The sequence below is a fragment of the Thunnus maccoyii genome, chromosome 22, assembly GCF_910596095.1.
Source record: "Thunnus maccoyii chromosome 22, fThuMac1.1, whole genome shotgun sequence".
Classification (NCBI taxonomy): Eukaryota; Metazoa; Chordata; class Actinopteri; order Scombriformes; family Scombridae; genus Thunnus; species Thunnus maccoyii.
Window position 1 is genome coordinate 15376926 of NC_056554.1, and position 24439 is coordinate 15401364.

The following is a 24439-nucleotide window of genomic DNA, read 5'->3' on the forward strand; positions in this document are numbered from 1 at the left end:
AAATATATAATTTGTTGTTTTACGAATGCTTTTATGTGTGTAAATATGTCTAAAAGAATCACAGGAAGAGCCAAGGTTAAACAACAAAGCAATGAAAGTGTTTTACTTGAATAACAAAAAAAAAGTCTGCACAGCACAGTTGTCCCTCTTTTATGTAACTGTGTGCAAAAATGATTAAAAATTATTCTGGATTGCAAATGAGTATGTTCAGAAAATACTGCACGGTCATGTAAACATATTAAATAATCACAATAACACTACAACAACAACACTTTCTGTTTGACAGAACATGCAAATTCACAAGAAGAACTGCATAACAAACAGCTTGACCTAATTCACCAATAATGCACAAATTATAAATCATAAAACTGTGTCTGATACATGTTTCCGAATGTTAGGAGATGATTCATCTTTGTTCCCTTTTGTGGGATTTTTGGTACAGAAGCTGTGACATCATTTCTACTCTGAAGGCACCTGCATCATTTCGCCGTCACCGTAGCTTTTGCCACCCTCCAGCTTCATCTTCATGGTTGCTTTTTGCTCACCCTCACTCGACTGCTCCTTTGCCAGCGCTTTCAGGAATTGCCGGTACTTGATGTTGGCCAACGCCTTACTGTGCTGCTCCTCGTTCAGCCAGCCCGGCTTTCCTCTTTTGATGTAATAGCGCATGTCGCCAAACCACTGAACCAACACGTAGCGGGGGACGCCAATCCTTGTTGCCAGCAAGTCGTAGTGCTCGCTGTCTGGATACTGGCAGTGCGAGAAAGCCTCCTTCATCATCACCAGCTGAGTCTGTGTTTTTGTTCGCCAGCGGATCCGAGGAGTGGGGAGTGTATATGGTTCTTTAGAGACCTTCTGCTTTTTGGGGATGTCCGGGCTGTGGGTGGATCCTCTGGGTGATTGGTTATTGTTTATTATGTGCTTCAGTTTGACAACATCAGTGACGGCAAAGTCGTAATTTGTTGACTCTGCGTGCAGTTCTCCGCCCGGCCGAGCTTCCATTTCTGGTTTCCCCTCAAAGCCGCTGTTGGCAGGGGTCACACTAACATTTATTATTTCTACTCCTCCTGCTCCCTCCTCTTGTTGCTTTGTTCCCTTTTTTCCCATGTTGTCTGTCACCGTCATCTTTTTTCGCTTTTTCTGCGTATTCTTTTTGTCTTCCTCTACTTTTTCTACCTTTCTGTCCTTCTCTCTCTTCAGTTGTTGCTTCATTTCTCGCTCATTAGCGCACACGTCTTCCTCCCTAACATCTCCTGCCTTATTCCCACCAGACTCTTTCATCTCTGTCTCCTGTTTCTCCTTCTCTCTTCTATCCTCATCTACCTCTTGCTGCTCTTCCTTCCTTCTTTTGAACTTTGCCCGGACCTCGCGGATGTCTTTATAGTCCCAGCTGATGCCGTAGCGGAGCCTTTGAAGCATGAACCACACCTTCACCTGGTCTGGGTGCAGGGAGCAGCGCTGCGCCAGCTCTGCTGTCTGTTTCTGTGTCAGGTATGGAAACCTGTCGAAGGCTTTGTCCAGCTCTGCTGCACCGTCCAGCTGTAGGTTGATCTGGTTTGAGTTCACCCATATAAGCCTTCGACTCTCAGAGACCAGGGGGAGACAAACAGCACTGCTCTGGTTCAGGTTGAAAGCCGCAGGCGCAAAGTTCATTTCTGATATTGTGGGAGTCTCTCCATGAGCGTCAGGAGTCTTTTGTCTGAGCTCTCCGTTAGCCGTTTGCCTCATCTTTGTCATCTGCAGTAATGACTCCTGCAAAGAGAAGATAAACAGAAAAGGCTTAATCTCTTTATAAAGTGTTTAAGTACATGAACATGAAACCAACCTGCCAGTTATTCTAAATCAGTCTCATCAAACTGTATGTGACAGAATAATATAAGCAGAAGAAAAACAAGGATCTAACGTTTTGTCCTTTGCACCTATGATGAGTGATAAATACAACATCTCAACCCAGACAGCAGGCTGACATTAACACACCAGTTTTCACGAAGCTGAAGTTACCTTCCGAGAGCACGCTAAACATCACAATTTATGTTTCCCTTAACTTTCCCTAAACTTTTCCCTTAAGGAGAAAACTATGATGCTAACTTCAGCATCATAGTTTTCACCCTGACTCACTCTGTTTTCATCCAGACCTCTAAGGTCATCTGGGGCAGGTCTGCTTTCTGTCCTCAGAGTCAAAACTAAACCATATCTGGAACAAATTCCCAGAGACCTGCAGGTCTGCTACAACTCTCAGTTCTCTTAAATCAAGGATGAAGACTTTTCTGCTTGCTGCTGCCTTTTGATAAATCAAAATTGAGGCTTTTGATTAACATCTTTCACGGCACTGTAACTTTTATTCTTGTATTTTATCTGTCTTATTTTATTTTAGCTTATTTTTATTTTCTATTCTACTTAAATGGCTATTTTAAATGCGTTTTATTTGCATCTTGTCTCAATGCTTTTGATGTTTCATGTAAAGCACTTTGAATTGCCTTGTTGGTGAAATGTGCATTATAAATAAACTTGCCTTGCCCAAAATAATCCGATATCCAAGTTGTTGCAAGCAGGAAATTGGGTTGTTTTCATTCGACTGGGAGGCTAAACTGGGTTTCAGATGTTTTTCATAAGTAACGATACTAAAAATGTAGCTTAATTAGCGCCTACTCCAACTTTAATGCTAAATTATGTAATTTCTTTACATTGCAGACCTAACGTGACTAACCGGGATAGGCTAATGTTAGTCTACGGTAACAGTACCAACAATAACGTTATAAATCATCGATAATCATTATTTATTGATTGAGCTGAAAGCCACTCGTCCCGGCATCAGGGTCGGTTTGTTCGCGTTAACGTTAGTTTAACCGCTAAATGTTAGCTTCGCTAGTAGCCTAGCATTAAGCTAACCTCTTCACTGCTCACAATGCACCGGGCAGGTTAGCCCGGCGAAACAACTGTAGTACAATACTGCGTGAACTTGCCAGGCTAATTAAATTTTTTCCACTTATAAGTATTAATCTTTTCCCCGGTTCAGTTCAGGTGCATGGTCTCTTACCTCACAAACAATAACTTGTAATGTGACGGGATTTTTTTCTGCTTTATCCGTCCATAAAAACCGCCCCGTGGTGTGGATCAAGATCAATTAACACTCCCTGAAAACAGTTTGTTTGCTCAGCAACTTACTCTTTTCCTTCATGGGTTATCCATGAAATGTCCACGTAAACTTTATCAGATTATTTAGGCTGCACAAACTCAGAATAAAATATGACGAAATGATAAAATTAACCCCCAGCTGCTAGTTTATTAAATACACCTATTGTAGCTATAAAGCAGTAAACAGCTCCACAAACTACAAAAGTTCAATCAATTTAAAACAGCTGCTAAAAAAAGACAAGCATTATATCTGTAATTAAGATACCTGTAGTCAGGACCGGATTTAGTGATTTGGGGGCCCCAAGCAAACTCTTTATTTTCACCCTCTCTCTAACTGGGAAATGTCTCAAAACTTTTTTTCTTCAGAAAAACTATTAAAGGGGTCATATTATGCCCTTTTCTCAGTTTGATATTTTCATTATCGTGGTCTATTTAGACACATTAGCATGTTTTTATGGTCAGAAAGCTCCTAGTTACAGCGGTACAATTCATGGATACAACCACTCTTTAGCTCCTTGGCCCCCTTCGGAAAAGCCCACTCTGTTTTGATTGGCTAGCTGCTTAGAGCATGTCGGAAATGTCACGCCCAGTATCATAACCAGAGTTCAGCAATACCACGAGTGACCACTGGGAAAAATTGGCTGCATGGCAGAGTGGCGGCACCCTATCCAGGTCTCATAATACATCCATGGAGTCTACGCAGTAGAGTCGGGCGGCAGCTGAAATGACAGAAACCATCTTCGGGAAAAATTCATTTGACGTGTACTATGTTTTTTTAGTTTGGCTCATGTCCCTTTTGCTAACATGGAGGGGGCAGGATTTGTAACCTATACTGCAGTCAGCCACCAGGGAGGGAATCAAGATATTTTGGCTTCACTTTTGGGGAGCTGTCATGACATCCATATTTATATATGTATCAGTCCTACATGTTCGACCCAGAGTCTGATCTTGGAACACCTGGCAAAATAACCCGATAAATTTGGACCACCTCCGCAACCAAGACTGGAGCAGGACTTTTCACAGTGGTTAGTTTTTGTTTTGTTTGTATCTTTTTATGTCAGATGTATAACTGTGTAATTTCTCTACTTAACGTAACAACTATTTGTCTGTTTACTGACTGATGGAGCACTTGTGGGAACTGCACAAATTTAACCACTCAGCTCTTCTTTCCTCTGAGGCTGAGAGCCGATGTAGCCTTTAATTCTAACTGTTTTTTTTCTGTTTGTTCAACAGAAACTTGTTGTTGCAGCTGAAATACCTGCTCGTCTAGTTAAGTGAGAAAGGCAACTAATTACCAGAGACACGGTATTCTTTTGCAGTCCAACTACCTTTAATAGATCGCTAAAGCGTATGCATACGGGCTCCCCAGGCTCTGCACCCGGAGGAGCCCCTTGAACAGCTCACGCAAACACTTTATTCTTTCAGTCTCCGCCCAACACAACCATCAACACAAGCACCTCATGTGCAGTCACACTTCTCTGTCTGCAGACACCTGCTTCCTGCAAGATAATCAATAAGAATTCCATACATGGTGTCTTGTACAGTTCTTGCATTTAGTCCCCCTTTTCCAATGATCACTTCTTATAATCAGGGTCACCATGTATCACGCACTTCAGATAACCTTTTCTATTTCTTCTTCTCCAACAGACGAGACATTCATGTTGCCTACACAAACAAGGTGCGGGACATCTTGGCGAGACATTTTGCATAAAACAGAGTAATGTGATTACAACATATAAAGGTCAATTAAAAGGGTCTAAAGTGCATCATGTTCTTGAAAGACAAACCTGATCAGTTGAACACATTTCTACACTGGATTAATGCAATACAATTAATACAATAATATAGTAATTTCTCCAACAGAACAGTTCTAATGTCATTTTTTCCTCCACAAAATCAATAGAAATTAATTTCCAAGATCTCCTTGCTTCTGAAAACATCTCTGACAATTTACAAAAGGACTTGTGGCAAGTTGTCCTCTGTGACATGTGCACAAAGGAGGACAGGAAGTCTCCATGTGCATCCAGCACCTCCAGATCCACCTGACCTCTCCTGTGTTACTACAAACCACTAAATGCCCCCAACATGGCAAACTCTGGAGTACTACTGTTTGGATGACATGACCTATGTGTGTGTTTCTTGCCTATTTTCATGCCTAAGAATAATTATTGGGTGAATATAAATGTCAGTGATCAGTGCCAAGTTGCAGTAAAATGAATATATAGTGCTGTCAGTGCAAAGATCTCAGTCATAATGATAATAGGTGCAAAACAAGTTTAAAAGCAGATTTTTCAAGATGAGTGGACAAAATCTGAAGATTCAAATGTGATTAAAAACAAATAAAGTGTAAATGAATATGATAAATTAATTAAAAGTTTGTGCTAGATTAACATGAGCGGATTACTACCTGGATTTCATAGTTTGCCTGCCTTTTACTTCCAATGTAATGTATTTCACACTCAAACAGCAACATCAACATATTTTGGTAAGTCATGAATAAATTCCCATGAGATGAAATTTGAAACTTAACAGTAAACATAACAAAAAGGCTGCACTCACATCTGTCTGACTCCACCCCCTGAATGTTTGGTCTGGCATGTGACTGCGGTGTAAGAATAAGCTCTCAGGAAATCGAAACTGTTCTTCAGTGCTGCTGTGGTTGAGAAATCAGACCACAGACTGAGACACCAGAGACTAGTGAACAAACAAAATTCGGCAAAATCTGATTTCATTTTTCATTTCTGTCAATCAGAGACCGACAAGTAGCATCCTAAGGACTCATCATTGAATAGTATTTAAGAAAAAACAAATCAAGCAGTCTCAGGTTTTTGAAAACATGTCAGACAGTACAGACCCACAAGTTATCTTTTGCGACATGTGCACAGAGGAGGACAGGAAACCAGCGCGAAAGACCTGCATGAAATGTGAGATCTCCATGTGCGTCCAGCATCTCCAGATCCACCTGACGACTCCTGTGTTACTACAAACTCATCCTCTGACTGAACCTATGGCTTTATGTGGGACCACTAAATGCCCCCAACATGGAAAACTCCTGGAGTACTACTGCTTGGATGATATGACCTGTGTGTGTGTTTCCTGCGCCATTGAAGACCAGCACCGCGTGCACAACATGAAGACCTTCTCCACAGCCCACAAAGAGCTCATGGAAAAGCTTGATGCTGAGCAGCAGGCCTTACTGGTGAAAACCGATGATGAGAACGTGAGTCTAGAAAAGTGGGAGAAGAGTGAAAGAGAGAAGCTGGGCCACTGTAGTGTGCGTCTCATTGAGGCTGTGACTATCCTGCGTGGCGTCACCTTGACCAGCGTCCAGAGTTCAGTCTCTGCTCGAATGGTGTCCATCAAAACCAGCAAGAGCAGCATGCAAGCAGCACAGAAGGAGAAGGACACCTTCAGATTCTTGCAGATGTATTCTCAGGTGCATCAGGATGTGGAGAAGGCCAAGGCCGCAGATCTGAGAAAAGGGTTGGAGCCTGGCAGCGATCGTGACAAACTGGTTGAGGAGATCAGACAGGGTGGTGAAAAGATGATGAAGCAAGCAGACCAGTTCTGGTGTTCTTTGTTGACTCTGGTTGACCCTGAACACCACCAGGAGCTCATTGCTACTGATTCAAACTTGATCTTTGACCCGCAGACTTGGGGCCCTGACATATCACTTTCTAAAGACCAGAGGAAGGTTTTCTACAGTGATTGGCCGGGACAAAACTCTGCCCACGTCTTTCACCTTAAGAGTACCCAGTCTGTTCCCAACTTTCAGAGGTGGGTGATCAGCCTTTCCGAAGACTGGACCATTGGTTTATGTGACAAAAATAATACAAAGGAGTTGAAAGATGGAGACGTCTATGGACTGTGCTGCAAAGAAGGTAACCATCTCAGCTTTCTCACAACAGAGTATGATGAAGTTATCGATGCATTTGGCCCAATGCAAAACATGCAAAAGCCCAAACTTGAGAAAACACGCAGGGTTTCTCTTCAGCCAATCAACCCTCCAGGTGAAGATATGGCAAAGATAATGGCCCGACCGCAAAAAGTGGAAGTGGTATGGCGCTTTCCTAACTCATTATCGTTCTTCAGCAGGATCGGCCAGCACCAGAGAATAAAAATAGTCACGATTAGAATCAACTCCGCCAGCTGGGACCTAGCTCCTTTTGTTCGCTTTGAAGGGAAAAAGTCACAAGAGAGCTCAAATAAGTCCAGTGGAAGCTTATTTGGAGCTCAACAACAATGCCAGAAGCAATGGAAATGCTCATGTGGGAAGGTTTACACTGAGACCAGCAATGGATACAATTATGGAGGGCGCATTTATCAGAAGTCTTCCCAAGCCACCTGTTCTTGTGGAATACTTATTGGTGCCCTGCGCACCACAGAGGTGCTTTGTGAACTTCTGTAATGGGCTGGCATGTTGTTGTCTACAGCCCACATCTCCACATTTACATTCACATATTATTAATCATATTAATTTTCATGCCTAAGAATCACTACCAGAATTAGATTTTTCTTGCTTGCAAAATTAAAATTAAATTAAAATTAAATTAAAATTAAATTAAAATTAAATTAAGTTGCAGTAAAATTAATATATAGTGCTGTCAGTGCAAAGACCTCAGTAATAATGATAACAGGTGCAAAACAAATTTAAAGAAAGAATTTTCAAGATGAGTGGAGCAAATCTGAAGATGTAAATGTGATTAAATATAAATAATCAAAGTGTAAATGAAATGATAAATTACTTAGAAAATTTTTATGCAAGACTAACATGAGCTGATTACTACCTAGATTTCATAGTTTGCCTGCCTTTTACTTAAAACGTAATGTATTTCACACCCAAAGAGCAATGTCAACGTGTTAGTGAATCATGAATAAGTTCCCATGAGGTGAAATTGACACTTAACAGTAAACCTAACAAAATGGCTGCAGTCACACCTGTCTGACTCTACCCCCTGGATGTTTGGTTTGACATGTGAGTGCAGTTTGAGGATAAGCTCATAGGAAATCGAAACTGTTCTTCACTGCTGCTGTGGTTGAGCAATCAGACGAGAGAGCAGTCTGCAAAGAATTTGGAGGATGGAAATATCTGTGGACTGTGCTGCAAAGGTGACCAGCTTAGCTTTCTTGCAACAGAGTATGATGATTGTTCTGATGCATTAATGCCCCAAACAAAGAAACAGTGCAGGATTTCCTCTAAAACAATCACATATCATAGCAAAAATGGAGATGAGGCCATAGCATGACCTGAAACAGTTGAAGTGTTTTGGAATTTAGCGGCATCCTCGCTGTCCTTCTTCAGCAGAAGTGGACAGCACCAGAGGGAAGAAATACTCACAATTATGAGCCTCAACAACAGTGACCTGGTCCCATTTGTCCAACTGGGAAAGGAAAATGCCCAAAATAGCTTCCAGCAGCGTTGGAATTGCTCGTGTGGGAACATTTACAACAAGGCCATCAGTGGGTACATTATGGGAAGATACCAGTACTCACACCATGCTAATTGTTCCTGTGGAGCATTTATTGGTGACCTATGCATCACAGAGGTGATTTGTGAGCTGCAGTAGTGGGTGGGAACCAAATTATCATTGCTAATCATTATAAATGTCAAGTAGCTACAAATATCTACAATAATAGCCTGTATCTTGCTTTCACTGGATGATAAATGTAATTGATTAGTTAAGTTTCTGTCATTTGAATATATAGTGCTATCGGTGCAAATATCTCAGTAATTAGCCCATGCGTATACAAAATACACATCATACACAATAGGTAATAGAATATCTTCAGCTGAATGTCTTTACATTGTTGTAATGTTGATTATTTTGTTTTGCAGGTTGCTTTTAATGTACTCAACTAAGTCATTCTGTTTTTCCTGTAATGTTTCTACTTCTGCTAGTTCAAGGTGTTTGTCTCCATCTAGTGGTGATGAATGTGTCATTGCTCTCACAATGTTCGGTATCGAAGTGTAGTACATGGTCTAATTAAATCAGAATGGCAACAAAGAAATGTGTGTCTCTCGCATGTTATGAATGATCAGATCAAAAATAAAGCTAGTAAAGTTGAAGATGTGTAATGATTTTTATTGACTGGATAAAAATAATCATTTTCACAGCAATGTGAAAGTATAAAATGAAACAAGACAGATCATGTAACAACAGCTAGTAATGGCTTAAATACAAAACCAGTCCATCAAAACCAGCAAGAACAGCATGCACGCTGCACAGAAGAAGAAGGACTCCTTCAGATTCCTGCAGATGTATTCTCAGGTGCATCGGGATGTGGAGAAGGCCAACGCCATGGACAATTAGCACAATTAGTATCAGTTCCACCAGCTGGGACTTAGCTCCTTTTGTTTGCTTTGAAGGGAAAAAGTCACAACAGAGCTCAAATAAGTCAAGCGGAGGCTTATTTGGAGCTCAACAACAATCCCAGAAGCAATGGAAATGCTTGTGTGGGAGGGTTTACACTGAGACCAGCAATGGATACAATCACAGAGGTTGCTTTTACCAGAAGTCTTCCCAGGCCACCTGTTCTTGTGGAGGACTTATTGGTACCCAGCACATCAGAGGTGCTTTGTGAACTTCTGTAATTGACAGGCATGTTTTTGTCTACAGCCCACATCTCCACATTTACATTCACATATTATTAATTATATTTATTTTCATGCCTATGAGTCACTACTAGAATTATATTTTTCTTGCTTTCATTGGGTGAATATAAATGTCAGTGATCAGTGCCAAGTTGCATTAAAATTAATATATAGTGCTGCCAATGCAAAGACCTCAGTAATAATGATAACAGGTGCAAAACAAGTTTAAAGGAAGAATTTTCATGATGAGTGGAGCAAATCTGAAGATGTAAATGTAATTAAATATAAAGTGTAAATGAATATGATAAATTAATGAGAAGATTTTTTGCTAGATTAACATGAAGTGATTACTACCTAGATTTCATAGTTTGCATGCCTTTTACTTAAAATGTAATGTATTTCACACCCAAAGAGCAATGTCAACACATTTTGGTAAGTCATGAATAAATTCCCATGAGATGAAATTGAAACTTAACAGTAGACAGAATAAAATGGCTGCAGTCACATATGTCTGACTCCACCCCCTGAATGTTTGGTTTCGCATGTGATTGCAGCGTGGGAACAAGCTCTCAAGAAATAGAAACTGTACTTCATTACTGCTGTGGTAGAGCAATCAGACCACAGACTGAGACACCAGAGATGAGTGACCAAACAAAATTCAGCAAAATCTTATTTCATTTTCAGTTTTCTGCCAAAACAGAGTCAACCAGGGACCAACAAGGAACATCCTAAGGACTCAACACCGAATAATATTCAAGAAAAAACAAATCAAGCAATCTCAGGCTTTTGAAAACATGTCTCAAGCCTTTTACGTGCAGGCCCCAGGCAGCTGCCTACTTTGCCTAATGGTAAAGTCCACCCCTGCCTGCAGTGGATTATCATTCATTTTGACTCATAAGAAGTAGGGGGAGGCTTTTTATGGGCATTTGGCAAACATATGTAAATATTGTACAAAGATCCGTTGAAGAGTACACTGTAGTGTGTTTCCCAAGAAATGATACTCCTGAGGAGAACCACTGTGTTACAGCTCAAGATATCATACTATCATACCAGATCAACTCTTGAGGGACCAGACAGTCAACAGCTAATTTGAGGCCATTTCCTATACTTCACAGCCAATCTTTTGTTAACTCCTGGAGGTGTTTATTCAACAGAAACTTGTTGTTGCAGCTGAAATATCAGCTTGTCTATTTAAGTGAGAAAGGTAACTAAATACCGGAGACACGGTATTCTTTTGCAGTCCAACTGCCTTTAATAGATCACTAAAGCGTATGCATACGGGCTCCCCAGGCTCTGCAGCAAGAGGAACCCCTTGAACAGCTCATGCAAACACTTTATTCTTTCAGTCTCCGCCCAACACAACCGTAAAACAAGCACCTTGTGTGCAGTTGCACTTCTCTGTCTGCAGACACCTGCTTCCTGCAAGATAATCAATACGAATTCCATATATGGTGTCAAGACTGTCTTGTACAGCTTCCAGTTCTTGCATTTAGTCCCCCTTTTCCAATGATCACTTCTTAGAATCAGGGTCACCATGTATCATGCACTTCAGATAACCTTTTCTATTTCTTCTTCTCCAACAGACGAGACATTCATGTTGCCTACAAAAACAAGGTGCGGGACATCTTGGCGAGACATTTAGCTTAGAACAGAATAATGTGATAACATATAAAGGCCAATAAAAAGGGTCAAAAGACAAAACTGATCAGTTGAACACATTTCTACACTGGATTAATGCAATACAATCAATACAATAATATAGTAATTTCTCCAACAGAACAGTTCTAATATAATTTTTTCCTCCACAAACTCAAGAGAAATTAATTTCCAAGATGTCATTGCCTCTGAAAACATATTTGACAATTTACAAAAGGGGTTGCGGCAAGTTGTCCTCTGTGACATGTGCACAAAGGAGGACAGGAAGTCTCCATGTGCATCCAGCACCTCCAGATCCACGTGACCACTCCTGTGTTACTACAAACTCATCATCTGCATGAGCCTATGGCTTTATGTGGGACCACTAAATGCCCCCAACATGGCAAACTCCTGGAGTACTACTGCTTGGATGATATGACCTGAACATCAACATGATTTGGTAAGTCATGAATAAATTCCCATGAGATGAGATTGAAACTTAACAGTAAACCTAACAAAGAGGCTGCACTCACATCTGTCTGACTCCACCCCCTGAATGTTTGGTTTGGCATGTGACTGCAGTGTGAGAATAAGCTCTCAGAAAAATCGAAACTGTTCTTTAGTGCTGCCGTTGTAGAGCAATCAGACCACAGACTGAGACACCAGAGTGTCGGTGTGACACCATTTTTAATTTCTGTCAACCAGAGACCAACAAGGAGCATCCTAAGGACTCAACACTGAATATTATTCAAGAAAAATCAAATCAAGCAATCTCAGTTTTTTGAAAACATGTCTGACAGTACGGACCCACAAGTTATCTTTTGCGACATGTGCACAGAGGAGGACAGGAAACCAGCGCGAAAGACCTGCATGAAGTGCGAGATCTCCATGTGTGTCCAGCATCTCCAGATCCACCTGACCACTCCTGTGTTACTACAAACTCATCCTCTGACTGAACCTATGGCTTTATGTGGGACCACTAAATGCCCCCAACATGGAAAACTCCTGGAGTACTACTGCTTGGATGATATGACCTGTGTGTGTGTTTCCTGCGCCATTGAAGACCAGCACCGTGTGCACAACATGAAGACCTTCTCCACAGCCCACAAAGAGCTCATGGAAAAGCTTGATGCTGAGCAGCAGGCCTTACTGGTGAAAACCGATGATGAGAACGTGAGTCTAGAAAAGTGGGAGAAGAGTGAAAGAGAGAAGCTGGGCCGCTGTAGTGTGCGTCTCATTGAGGCTGTGACTATCCTGCGTGGCGTCACCTTGACCAGCGTCCAGAGTTCAGTCTCTGCTCGAATGGTGTCCATCAAAACCAGCAAGAGCAGCATGCAAGCAGCACAGAAGGAGAAGGACACCTTCAGATTCTTGCAGATGTATTCTCAGGTGCATCAGGATGTGGAGAAGGCCAAGGCCGCAGATCTGAGAAAAGGGTTGGAGCCTGGCAGCGATCGTGACAAACTGGTTGAGGAGATCAGACAGGGTGGTGAAAAGATGATGAAGCAAGCAGACCAGTTCTGGTGTTCTTTGTTGACTCTGGTTGACCCTGAACACCACCAGGAGCTCATTGCTACTGATTCAAACTTGATCTTTGACCCGCAGACTTGGGGCCCTGACATATCACTTTCTAAAGACCAGAGGAAGGTTTTCTACAGTGATTGGCCGGGACAAAACTCTGCCCACGTCTTTCACCTTAAGAGTACCCAGTCTGTTCCCAACTTTCAGAGGTGGGTGATCAGCCTTTCCGAAGACTGGACCATTGGTTTATGTGACAAAAATAATACAAAGGAGTTGAAAGATGGAGACGTCTATGGACTGTGCTGCAAAGAAGGTAACCATCTCAGCTTTCTCACAACAGAGTATGATGAAGTTATCGATGCATTTGGCCCAATGCAAAACATGCAAAAGCCCAAACTTGAGAAAACACGCAGGGTTTCTCTTCAGCCAATCAACCCTCCAGGTGAAGATATGGCAAAGATAATGGCCCGACCGCAAAAAGTGGAAGTGGTATGGCGCTTTCCTAACTCATTATCGTTCTTCAGCAGGATCGGCCAGCACCAGAGAATAAAAATAGTCACGATTAGAATCAACTCCGCCAGCTGGGACCTAGCTCCCTTTGTTCGCTTTGAAGGGAAAAAGTCACAAGAGAGCTCAAATAAGTCGAGTGGAAGCTTATTTGGAGCTCAACAACAATGCCAGAAGCAATGGAAATGCTCATGTGGGAGAGTTTACACTGAGACCAGAGATGGATACAATTATGGAGGGTGCACTTATCAGAAGTCTTCCCAAGCCACCTGTTCTTGTGGAATACTTATTGGTGCCCTGCGCACCACAGAGGTGCTTTGTGAACTTCTGTAATGGGCTGGCATGTTGTTGTCTACAGCCCACATCTCCACATTTACATTCACATATTATTAATCATATTAATTTTCATGCCTAAGAATCACTACCAGAATTAGATTTTTCTTGCTTGCAAAATTAAAATTAAATTAAGTTGCAGTAAAATTAATATATAGTGCTGTCAGTGCAAAGACCTCAGTAATAATGATAACAGGTGCAAAACAAGTTTAAAGAAAGAATTTTCAAGATGAGTGGAGCAAATCTGAAGATGTAAATGTGATTAAATATAAATAATCAAAGTGTAAATGAAATGATAAATTACTTAGAAAATTTTTATGCAAGATTAACATGAGCTGATTACTACCTAGATTTCATAGTTTGCCTGCCTTTTACTTAAAACGTAATGTATTCGACACCCAAAGAGCAATGTCAACATGTGTTAGTGAATCATGAATAAGTTCCCATGAGGTGAAATTGACACTTAACAGTAAACCTAACAAAATGGCTACAGTCACACCTGTCTGACTACCCCCTGGATGTTTGGTTTGATATATGAGTGCAGTTTGAGGATAAGCTCATAGGAAATCGAAACTATTCTTCACTGCTGCTGTGGTTGAGCAATCAGACGAGAGAGCAGTCTGCAAAGAATTTGAAGGATGGAAATATCTGTGGACTGTGCTGCAAAGGTGACCAGCTTAGCTTTCTTGCAACAGAGTATGATGATTGTTCTGATGCATTAATGCCCCAAACAAAGAAACAGTGCAGGATTTCCTCTAAAACAATCACATATCATAGCAAAAATGGAGATGAGGCCATAGCATGACCTGAAACAGTGGAAGTGTTTTGGAATTTAGCAGCGTCCTCGCTGTCCTTCTTCAGCAGAAGTGGACAGCACCAGAGGGAAGAAATACTCACAATTAAGATGAGCCTCAACAACAGTGATCTGGTCCCATTTGTCCAACTGGGAAAGGAAAATGCCCAAAATAGCTTCCAGCAGCGTTGGAATTGCTCGTGTGGGAACGTTTACAACAAGGCCATCAGTGGGTACATTATGGGAAGATACCAGTACTCACACCATGCTTATTGTTCCTGTAGAGCATTTATTGGTGACCACCTATGCATCACAGAGGTGATTTGTGAGCTGCAGTAGTGGGTGGGAACCAAATTATCATTGCTAATCATTATAAATGTCAAGTAGCTACAAATATCTACAATAATAGCCTGTATCTTGCTTTCACTGGATGATAAATGTAATTGATTAGTTAAGTTGCTGTCATTTGAATATATAGTGCTATCAGTGCAAATATCTCAGTAATTAGCCCATGAGTATACAAAATACACTTCATACACAATAGGTAATAGAATATCTTCAGCTGAATGTCTTTACATTGTAGTAATGTTGATTATTTTGTTTTGCGGGTTGCTTTTAATGTACTCAACTAAGTCATTCTGTTTTTCCTGTAATGTTTCTACTTCTGCTAGTTCAAGGTGTTTGTCTCCATCTAGTGGTGATGAATGTGTCATTGCTCTCACAATGTTCGGTATCGAAGTGTAGTACATGGTCTAATTAAATCAGAATGGCAACAAAGAAATGTGTGTCTCTCGCATGTTATGAATGATCAGATCAAAAATAAAGCCAGTAAAGTTGAAGATGTGTAATGATTTTTATTGACTGGATAAAAATAATCATTTTCACAGCAATGTGAAAGTATAAAATGAAACAAGACAGATCATGTAACAACAGCTAGTAATGGCTTAAATACAAAACCAGTCCATCAAAACCAGCAAGAACAGCATGCACGCTGCACAGAAGAAGAAGGACTCCTTCAGATTCCTGCAGATGTATTCTCAGGTGCATCGGGATGTGGAGAAGGCCAACGCCATGGACAATTAGCACAATTAGTATCAGTTCCACCAGCTGGGACTTAGCTCCTTTTGTTTGCTTTGAAGGGAAAAAGTCACAACAGAGCTCGAATAAGTCAAGCGGAGGCTTATTTGGAGCTCAACAACAATGCCAGAAACAATGGAAATGCTCATGTGGGAGGGTTTGCACTGAGACCAGCAATGGGTACAATCACAGAGGGTGCTTTTATCAGAAGTCTTCCCAGGCCACTTGTTCTTGTTTAGAAGTTATTGGTGATCTATATATAACTCAGAATTATATTTTTCTTGCTTTCATTTGGGTAAATATAAATGTCAGTGATCAGTGCCAAGTTGCAGTAAAATTAATATACAGTTCTGTCAGTGCAGTGATCTCAGTCATAATGATAACAGGTGCAAAACAAGATTTTTCAAGATCAGTTGACCAAATCTGAAGATGCAAATGTGATTAAATATAAATAATGAAAGTGTAAATGAATATGATAAATAAATTAAAAGATTTTGTGCTAGATTATCATGAGCTGATAACTGCCTGGATTTCATGGTTTGCCTGCCTTTTACTTAAAATGTAATGTATTTCACACCCAAAGAGCAACGTCAACATGTGTTGGTAAGTCATGAATAAATTCCCATGAGATGAAATTTGAAACTTAACAGTAAACCTAACAAAGAGGCTGCACTCACATCTCTCTGACTCCACCCCCTGACTGTTTGGTTCAGCATGTGAGTGCAAGAGTGACTAAGCTCTCAGGAAATCGAAACAGTTCTTCAGTGCTGCTGTAGTAGAGCAATCAGACCACAGACCGAGAGACCAGAGATGACTGAGCAAACAAAATTTAGCCAAATCTGATTTCAGTTTCAGTTTTCTGCCAAAACAGAGTCAACAGGGACCAACAAGGAGCATCCTAAGGACTGAACACCAAATAGTATTCAAGAAAAAACAAATCAAGCAGTCTCAGGTTTTTGAAAACATGTCTGACAATATGGACCCACAAGTTGTCTTTTGTGACATGTGCACAGAGGAGGACAGGAAACCGGCACGAAAGACCTGCATGAAGTGCGAGATCTCCATGTGCGTCCAGCATCTCCAGATCCACCTGACCACTCCTGTGTTACTGCAAACTCATCCTCTGACTGAACCTATGGCTTTATGTGGGACCACTAAATGCCCCCAACATGGAAAACTCCTGGAGTACTACTGCTTGGATGATATGACCTGTGTGTGTGTTTCCTGCGCCATTGAAGACCAGCACCGCCTGCACAACATGAAGACCTTCTCCACAGCCCACAAAGAGCTCATGGAAAAGCTTGGTGCTGAGCAGCAGGCCTTACTGGTGAAAACTGATGATGAGAACGTGAGTCTGGAAAAGTGGGAGAAGAGTGAAAGAGAGAAGCTGGGCCGCTGTAGTGTGCGTCTCATTGAGGCTGTGACTAACCTGCGAGACGTTTCCTTGACCAGTGTTCAGAGTTCAGTTTCTGCTCGTATGGTGTCCATCAAAACCAGCAAAAGCAGCATACAGGCAGCACAGAAAGAGAAGGACTCCTTCAGATTCTTGCAGATGTATTCTCAGGTACATCAGGATGTGGAGAAGGCCAAGGCCGCAGATCTGAGAAAAGGGTTGGAGCCTGGCAGCGATCGTGACAAACTGGTTGAGGAGATCAGACAGGGTGGTGAAAAGATGATGAAGCAAGCAGACCAGTTCTGGTGTTCTTTGTTGACTCTGGTTGACCCTGAACACCACCAGGAGCTCATTGCTACTGGTTCAGACCTGATCTTTGACCCACAGACTTTGGGCCCTGGCATGTCACTGTCCAGAGACCAAAGGAAGGTTTTCTACAATAGTTGGATGGGACAATGCTCTGCTACTCTTCTAATCTGTAGTATCGAATCAGTTCCCAACTTTCAGAGGTGGGTGGTCAATCTTTCTGAAGACTGTGACTGGACCATTGGATTATGTGACAAACAGTCTGTAAAGAACTTGAGGGATGGAAATGTCTATGGACTGTGCTGCAAAGGAGACCAGCTCAGCTTTCTCACAACAGAGTATGATGATTGTTCTGATGCATCAATGCCCCAAACACCGTACAGGATTTCCTCTCAAACAATCACATATCATGGCAAAAATGTAGATGAGTCCACACCACGACCTGAAACAGTTGAAGTGTTTTGGAACTTAGCGGCATCCTCGCTGTCCTTCTTCAGCAGAAGTGGACAGCACCAGAGCGAAGAAATACTCACAATTAAGATGAGCCTCAACAACAGTGACCTGGTCGCTTTTGTCCAACTGGGAAAGGAAAGTGACCAAACTAGCCTCCAGCAGCATTGGAAGTGCTTGTGTGGGAATGTTTACTACAAGACCATCAATGGGTACAGTATGGGAAGGTATCAGTACTCACACCATGCTAATTGTTCCTGTGGAGCATTTATTGGTGAACCGTACATCACAGAGGTGATTTGTGAGCTGCAGTAGTGGGTGGGATGCAATTAATCATTGCTAATCATTATAAATGTCAACAAGCGCATAGCTACAAATATCTACAATAATAGCCTGTATCTTGCTTTCACTGGATGATAAATGTAATTGATTAGTTAAGTTGCTGTCATTTGAATATATAGTGCTATCAGTGCAAATATCTCAGTAATTAGCCCATGCGTATACAAAATACACATCATACACAATAGGTAATAGAATATCTTCAGCTGAATGTCTTTACATTGTAGTAATGTTGATTATTTTGTTTTACGGGTTGCTTTTAATGTACTCAACTAAGTCATTCTGTTTTTCCTGTAATGTTTCTACTTCTGCTAGTTCAAGGTGTTTGTCTCCATCTAGTGGTGGTGAATGTGTCATTGCTCTCACATTGTACAGTATCATAGAATAGTAGATGGTCTAATTAGGTCAGAATGGCTACAAAGAAATGTGTCTTTTGCATGTTGTGAATAATCAGATCAAAAATAAAGCCAGTAAAATTACAGATGTGGAATGTTTTTATTGACTGGATAAAATGTGAAGTGAAAGAAATGTATTAAAAACTGCATTACAAGTTTACATTTTGACATCATAAAAACATTTTCACACCAATATGACAATATGAAACAACCCCAATCATGTAACAACAGCTTGAAATGGCATAACTACAGACACTGTGTGAAGTGAAACCATACCTAATACTGATGGTACAAAACATCCAAGGCTTATTCCAAGGAAGGACCACTTACTTAAAAGGCAATAATGAATCATTTGAATTTGTGCATCACTGAAATAAACCTCCTCAAACTTTGGTATCGATCAGGAGCAGCTGGAACCAGAGAGAAAAATGTAAATGCAAAGAAAAATGTAAATATCTTTATATTGAAGAACGCCTCTGGTATGAATTCAGCACTTCATAACTAGAAATATCCATATACAGTATGGTCCATATATAAATTCTCCCAAATCTAATTTACCTACTTAAAAAGATACATATGCAACAGTAGATGCTGGAAACAAAGTATGACACTGTAGTCTCAAAACATTTCAATGAGACAATAACTGAAACTAAATATTAGACTCTCAAATCTCAAATTACAAATCATTAAAGTGCAAAACTTAATGAGTGATGGAATGATTGAATTTTCTAAAAACAGATCCATTTCCTAATTAGCCATAGCAGTTGCATACATATTTATTGTACATGTTGTATGTACCGATTATGGCATGTGGAATGATTCACAGCTACAAAACCGTGAGATAGCCACAGGTTTGCATACATGTGAAAAGAACAATTAAAGATCTTATATTGGAATGATGAGATGCAGGCAGACACGCGAAGAGCAGGAGAATTACTGCTCTAGCTTATATGATGCTGTCTAGAGACTCTGAACCCTGAAACACTTTGTGTCTTAATGAAAAACATTATTCAAAATCTACTCAGAGTCCGTGTGCTGAAAAAATATTTCTGTTTTAAGTCAATCCTAATATATTAAAATTGCATTAAATTCCAAGTCAAAGGACCTTAACTTATGCCAAAAAACTAAAAACGACAGGGAAGGTCAGTATTTATGTATTACTGTATGTGTCTGTTAAATGCACAAACAGCATTTTGGAGACAGACGGGCAGTGTTGCAGACTTCTCTTTTGTTTAGAAGCAAGATTGAGCTGGATGTTCAGCTGTCGTTGCCGAAGACGGTGTTGAGCTGCTGAGTCACCCTGATGAAGGTGGTCCTGCGGCTCAGCTCCTTCAGTTTGCCTGCCCCAACATAGGTGCAGGTGGAGCGGACCCCGCCCAGGATGTCTCGTATTGTCACATCCACGGGACCTTTGAAAGGAACTTCCACTGTCTTCCCCTCGGACGCTCTGGAGGAAAAAAAAACAAAAAACATGTATACTAAGATAATTCATAGAAAAGAAGCCCTAAAAGTATCAACTGAGTCAGGTACTCTGAAATTATATTTTTATACCTTATCTACGAAAATAACTGACCTGTACTCAGCCACGCCCCCTGCGTGCCTCTTCATTGCCACTTCGGAGCTCATTCCATAGAACAGCTTGTATTTCTTGCCATTTTTCTCAATGACCTCGCCCCCGCTCTCTGAGTGGCCAGCCAGCATGCCACCCAGCATCACAAAGTCAGCTCCCGCACCTAAGAGTCACATAAAAAGAGCCAAATAGTGAGGAACCTGGATCGACAGACTATGAAATAATTTTTTATGAGTGGAATTAATTAGAGAGTAAGTTGGAAACTCACCAAAAGCCTTTGAGACATCTCCTGGGCAAGTACATCCCCCATCCTGCGTGAAAGCGAAGAGATGTTGTGATTGTGACTTTCTGTTTTATCATGTGCAGCCTGGAGGAAAAGATAAGTCTGCACATTCTCAGAGGGAAGCACATGTCTAACAAATCACATGTACTGCGCCTTGCCAAATAGTGGAACACATAACCCAATATAAAACCACAAATTGTGTGTCATCAGTGAGGTGTAGAGGTGCTAGTTGGTTCTGGATTTTGTCATCTCCAAACAGAGCCAGGCTTGTTGTTTCCCCATTCTCAGTCTTTGTGCTAAGCTAAGCTAACTGGCTGCTGGCTGTAGCTTCATATTTACCACACAGACAAGGGAGTGGTATCGATCTCTCGGCAAGAAGGGGCCAATTCCCAAAGTATCAAATTATTCCTTTAGCATTTATTCCAGGAATTCTGATTAAATTAACAGATTTTTATAGAAGAGAGTCACTTACAGAGATGATGTGGCCACCCAAACCGTGGGCTGCATCTGCACACTCAATCACAGCGCTGAGCTGGGGGTACCCCACCCCTGTCTTCTTGCGAGTGGTGCAAACAGAACCTGCAGAGGAAGACACACATGAGACAGAAGACTAGTCTTCCAAGTCTGCGGTCCAGGATTTGCAAGCATTGTTTGTGGTCTGCTTATTATTTCTTTTCTGCAGCATGTGTGAATGCTTACAAGCAGTGACACAGGTGTAGCACTGCAAGCAAGTTAGTCAGTTTCAAACACTATAAATTAATTGTGTTCTTATAAATGATGCGTTTCCTTCCGATATTAATAACCTAAATTAAGGCTTCATGTGTTAAGCAATACAGACAGAGTATTAAGACAACTTTTAAAAATTCAGAGTCTGATTGATGATGTGATGTTGTGGTAACGTTCTCTGCAGGGCAGGCTGCATGTAAAGAGCAGAAATGTGTTAGTAAGTGTTACGCTCTGATCACCTGGTCCGATGCCTACTTTGATGATGTCAGCTCCGGCCAGGATCAGCTCCTCCACCATCTCTCCTGTCACCACGTTTCCTGCCTAAACCAAAAAAAAAAAAAGGTTGTCCTGTACTTATCTCCAAAATAGAGAAAGTGCATTCTCTCCCTCAATTTAGAAACATAAAGGAGACATTTACTGACCATTATAGTGTGTGAGGGGAACTTCTCCCTGACGTCTTTGACAAAGTGGACAAAGTGTTCAGAGTAGCCGTTAGCCACGTCCACACAGATGTACTGCAGCTGTGGCACCGCCGCCAAGATGGCTGAAATCTTCTCAAAGTCATTGTCACCCGTCCCCGTGCTCACCGCTACACTCTGGGAGAAACAGAGATAAATGTGTTACAGTAAATACCACACCCAATAAAACTAGAGATGGAAAAAAGGGAACAAATAATGGATTACACAGTGATTACACTTTAAATACCTCCAGGCATTCTGGATGTTTTTTTGCAAACTCCACCCAGTCATCCACAGAGTAATGTTTGTGGACAGTAGTGAAGAGAGTGAACTAGTGGAAGAGAACAACAAATTAATTGAGATATTTATACAGAGACATAATGTAATAAGGCAAGATAATTCAGCGGTTTTAAATTGATTAATATATGATCTAAATCTATGAGGTGCCTATTATTTACTGTGGCTTAAAAGGTCAAGAGGATGCTGAATTAAGAGTGGTAATACACAGCAGTAAGTGTTATGAAACAATCATTCAGTATCATTATGAGAACATAAGCCACCTACACTCTATTGTCTAGGAAACATTTTTGAAAAGGATCTTGTTTAATCTGGTCTCTGGAGGAGGCTACACTGAAAGTAGGGCCTGTCCTCATTTATCAGCCTGCCATGTAATATAGGGATTATTAGGCATTATCGTGTTCACAGCTTAGATTAAATTTAAGTTTGGACTACTTAAGTCACCTTTCCTTCAAAACAAATGACTGGTACAACAAAAGTTCTCAGATTTAAAGATTAGCTCTATGTGATCTTTGTGGAATAATAAGTCATATACTGTATATTCATCTCATGTTATGCATGTAGTTTACCTGGTGCAGAGCCAGGGCCATCTCAAAGGTCCCCACAGTGTCCATGTTAGCAGCGATAATGGGGATGCCTCTGTAGCTGCCCTTGGAGTTCCTGAAGGTGAAGCTCCTCATCAGGTCCACCTGAAAGAAGCAAATACAGCAGGAGCTTTAAGGACAGGTTCACACTTTTTCAAATCTGTCTTAAATCGATAGTCAGGTGTCCATATGAACAGTGAAAGAGGTTTTCCTCATTGTAATCATTCCTCCTCTTCCACATTGTGTCCACACAGTCATTTTGTGCAAAAATGTAGTTAAAAGTTTATCTGAAGCTTATATGAGGCTTCAGCTGTCTAAGTTAGTCATATCAAGTGGATATCTGTCACATTTACAATCTTTTTAGCATCTAATTCTCTCTTTGTGTTTCCCTGTTGAGCTGCGGTGGAAGTATAGTAACAAAAAGAGGGACTTTGGCACTAAAAAGACAGTAATGTTGAAAGATATCTAAAAATATTAAAATCAACTTACTTAATCAGTTTAAAATGCTCCTCGTGAGTCAGAATGTGTTACCACAGTCACATGACTGTTTGATACATGCAAGCTTGTGATTAAAGGGTAAGTGCTCTGACCAGCTGGGAAGCTGAGAATGGGGACTAACACTTCTTCTCTCCTTCAATAACTATCTACGAGGATGTGTGCTCACTCAGAGTACCTCCGCAGGATGATTAAAGGTCCAGAAAATGGAAGTATTTGTATTTAGGTCAGTTAGTTTTCATGTGGAAAGAATCCACAGCTGTATACGTACCTCGCTCCTTGACTTGAGTGTGCTACGCTTTGGGCGGAGGAGCACATCCTTGAAGTCCAGTTTGATGTCATTCTCAATGCGAGGCATGTTGGAAACAGGTTATGTAACTACAGTACAGTGAATCTGTGGAAAACAGGGAGGTCAGAGGACAGGATAGTGGCTTTATGCTGTGTATTTTCTCATATTTACACCCCCTCATCCTCTCTTCACACACTAACACACACGTATATTGTCATTAAATGCCATTAACTACTAGCAGGCAAGGTGTAGAGTCTGGGAAGAGCTCATTATAGTCAAGCATCATTCAAAAGATTAGTCAGAATTAGCCAGAACTGTAATTACTATTTCATGCAAACGTAATAAGACCATTTTTTTAGCTAAGTAGCGGTTTCAAATATGCTTACAGGCTACTGAAAAAGCTGTTGCTAATGCTATTCACACATAACTAAACCACAGATGTCAGAACAACATTGCTTCTTTAGCCTCGGTGTCAAAATTCAAGGTTACATCAATTCAAAGTATCGCAATTGAAGCCGCTCTTGATACGTAATGCAAAGCGTTTATCTTTGCAAAAAGCACTAATTAGTCCAAGACTGAGTTATATAATTCATTTGGTAAGATAAAGGAATTACCTTTAGGAAAGTGTGACAGCTTTTTTTTCTGTGCTGCTACTTCCTGTCCCACTGTGTGTGCGCGGGAAGATTGACTGGGGAGGACACCTACTGACAGCCGGTTTGTAGTTTTTGAGGCGCTGTTGCTTTTAGACGATAGTCATGTTGCATTCAAGTGCTCCTCGGATGTTCCCAATTCGCGAGTTGGGAAGTCATTCTTTCGACTTCGGTGTGTTCATGAGCTTTTAAATCGTAATGTGGAAACAACATGGATCGCTACAAAGACGGTGTGTTGTATTTTTTTCATTGACTGTATATAAATATGGACGTCATGACAGCTCCCCAAAAGTGAAGCCAACACATCTCTATCGTCCCCTGGTGGCTGGCTGCAGTATAGGTGATAAGTACCGCCCCCTCCATGTTACTGGATGGGACATGAGCCAAACTAAAAAATACAAGTACATGTCAAACAAATTTTTCCCAAAGATGGTTTCTGTCATTTTAGGTACAGACGGATGACGAATTAAAAGAAAAACCAACATAAAATTTCTTAGTAAGGTGTTGAGCTACCATGTGCCACCAGAAGAGCTTCAACGCACCTTGACATTGATTCTACAAGTCTCTGAACTCTACTGGACACCATTCTTCCAAAAGATATTCCAAAAGAT

General features: G+C 41.0%; 5 protein-coding genes across 11 annotated transcripts; 3 read left to right on the plus strand and 2 right to left on the minus strand.

Annotated features, from left to right (window-relative positions):
- Nucleotides 1-76: 76 nt before the first annotated feature.
- homezb (homeobox and leucine zipper encoding b) lies at nt 77-3423 on the minus strand. 4 transcript variants are annotated; one of them, XM_042401336.1, is made up of 2 exons: nt 3401-3423; nt 77-1752 (listed from the first exon to the last, which is right to left on the minus strand). In XM_042401336.1, the coding sequence occupies exon 2, from the start codon at nt 1735-1737 to the stop codon at nt 460-462; it is 1278 nt and encodes a 425-aa protein (XP_042257270.1). In that variant the 5' UTR covers nt 1738-1752; nt 3401-3423; the 3' UTR covers nt 77-459. The 4 variants fall into 4 exon arrangements, with proteins under 4 accessions (XP_042257270.1, XP_042257268.1, XP_042257267.1 ...); XM_042401334.1 differs by lacking the exon at nt 3401-3423 and adding an exon at nt 3166-3359; XM_042401333.1 differs by lacking the exon at nt 3401-3423 and adding an exon at nt 3038-3150.
- On the plus strand, nt 3418-9493 carry LOC121889403 (tripartite motif-containing protein 16-like). Of its 4 annotated transcripts, XM_042401331.1 has the most exons (4): nt 3418-4160; nt 4369-4440; nt 4783-4813; nt 5039-9493. In XM_042401331.1, the coding sequence occupies exon 4, from the start codon at nt 5972-5974 to the stop codon at nt 7541-7543; it is 1572 nt and encodes a 523-aa protein (XP_042257265.1). In that variant the 5' UTR covers nt 3418-4160; nt 4369-4440; nt 4783-4813; nt 5039-5971; the 3' UTR covers nt 7544-9493. The 4 variants fall into 4 exon arrangements, with proteins under 4 accessions (XP_042257265.1, XP_042257264.1, XP_042257266.1 ...); XM_042401330.1 differs by having other exon boundaries at nt 4369-4813; XM_042401332.1 differs by having other exon boundaries at nt 3418-3897; nt 4056-4160; nt 4369-9493.
- Nucleotides 9494-11931: 2438 nt separating this feature from the next.
- LOC121889244 (tripartite motif-containing protein 16-like) lies at nt 11932-14226 on the plus strand. The gene has a single exon (XM_042401059.1). The coding sequence runs from the start codon at nt 12152-12154 to the stop codon at nt 13721-13723; it is 1572 nt and encodes a 523-aa protein (XP_042256993.1). The 5' UTR covers nt 11932-12151; the 3' UTR covers nt 13724-14226.
- A 1872-nt stretch (nt 14227-16098) lies between these two features.
- Nucleotides 16099-18546, plus strand: LOC121889245 (tripartite motif-containing protein 16-like). The gene has a single exon (XM_042401060.1). The coding sequence runs from the start codon at nt 16558-16560 to the stop codon at nt 18055-18057; it is 1500 nt and encodes a 499-aa protein (XP_042256994.1). The 5' UTR covers nt 16099-16557; the 3' UTR covers nt 18058-18546.
- A 22-nt stretch (nt 18547-18568) lies between these two features.
- gmpr2 (guanosine monophosphate reductase 2) lies at nt 18569-23941 on the minus strand. Its single transcript, XM_042401061.1, has 10 exons — nt 23793-23941; nt 23161-23283; nt 22380-22499; nt 21761-21844; nt 21478-21651; nt 21295-21376; nt 20802-20908; nt 20315-20357; nt 20050-20209; nt 18569-19923 (listed from the first exon to the last, which is right to left on the minus strand). Exons 2-10 carry the CDS (start codon nt 23245-23247, stop codon nt 19734-19736), a joined length of 1047 nt encoding a protein of 348 aa, XP_042256995.1. The 5' UTR covers nt 23248-23283; nt 23793-23941; the 3' UTR covers nt 18569-19733.
- Nucleotides 23942-24439: the final 498 nt, after the last annotated feature.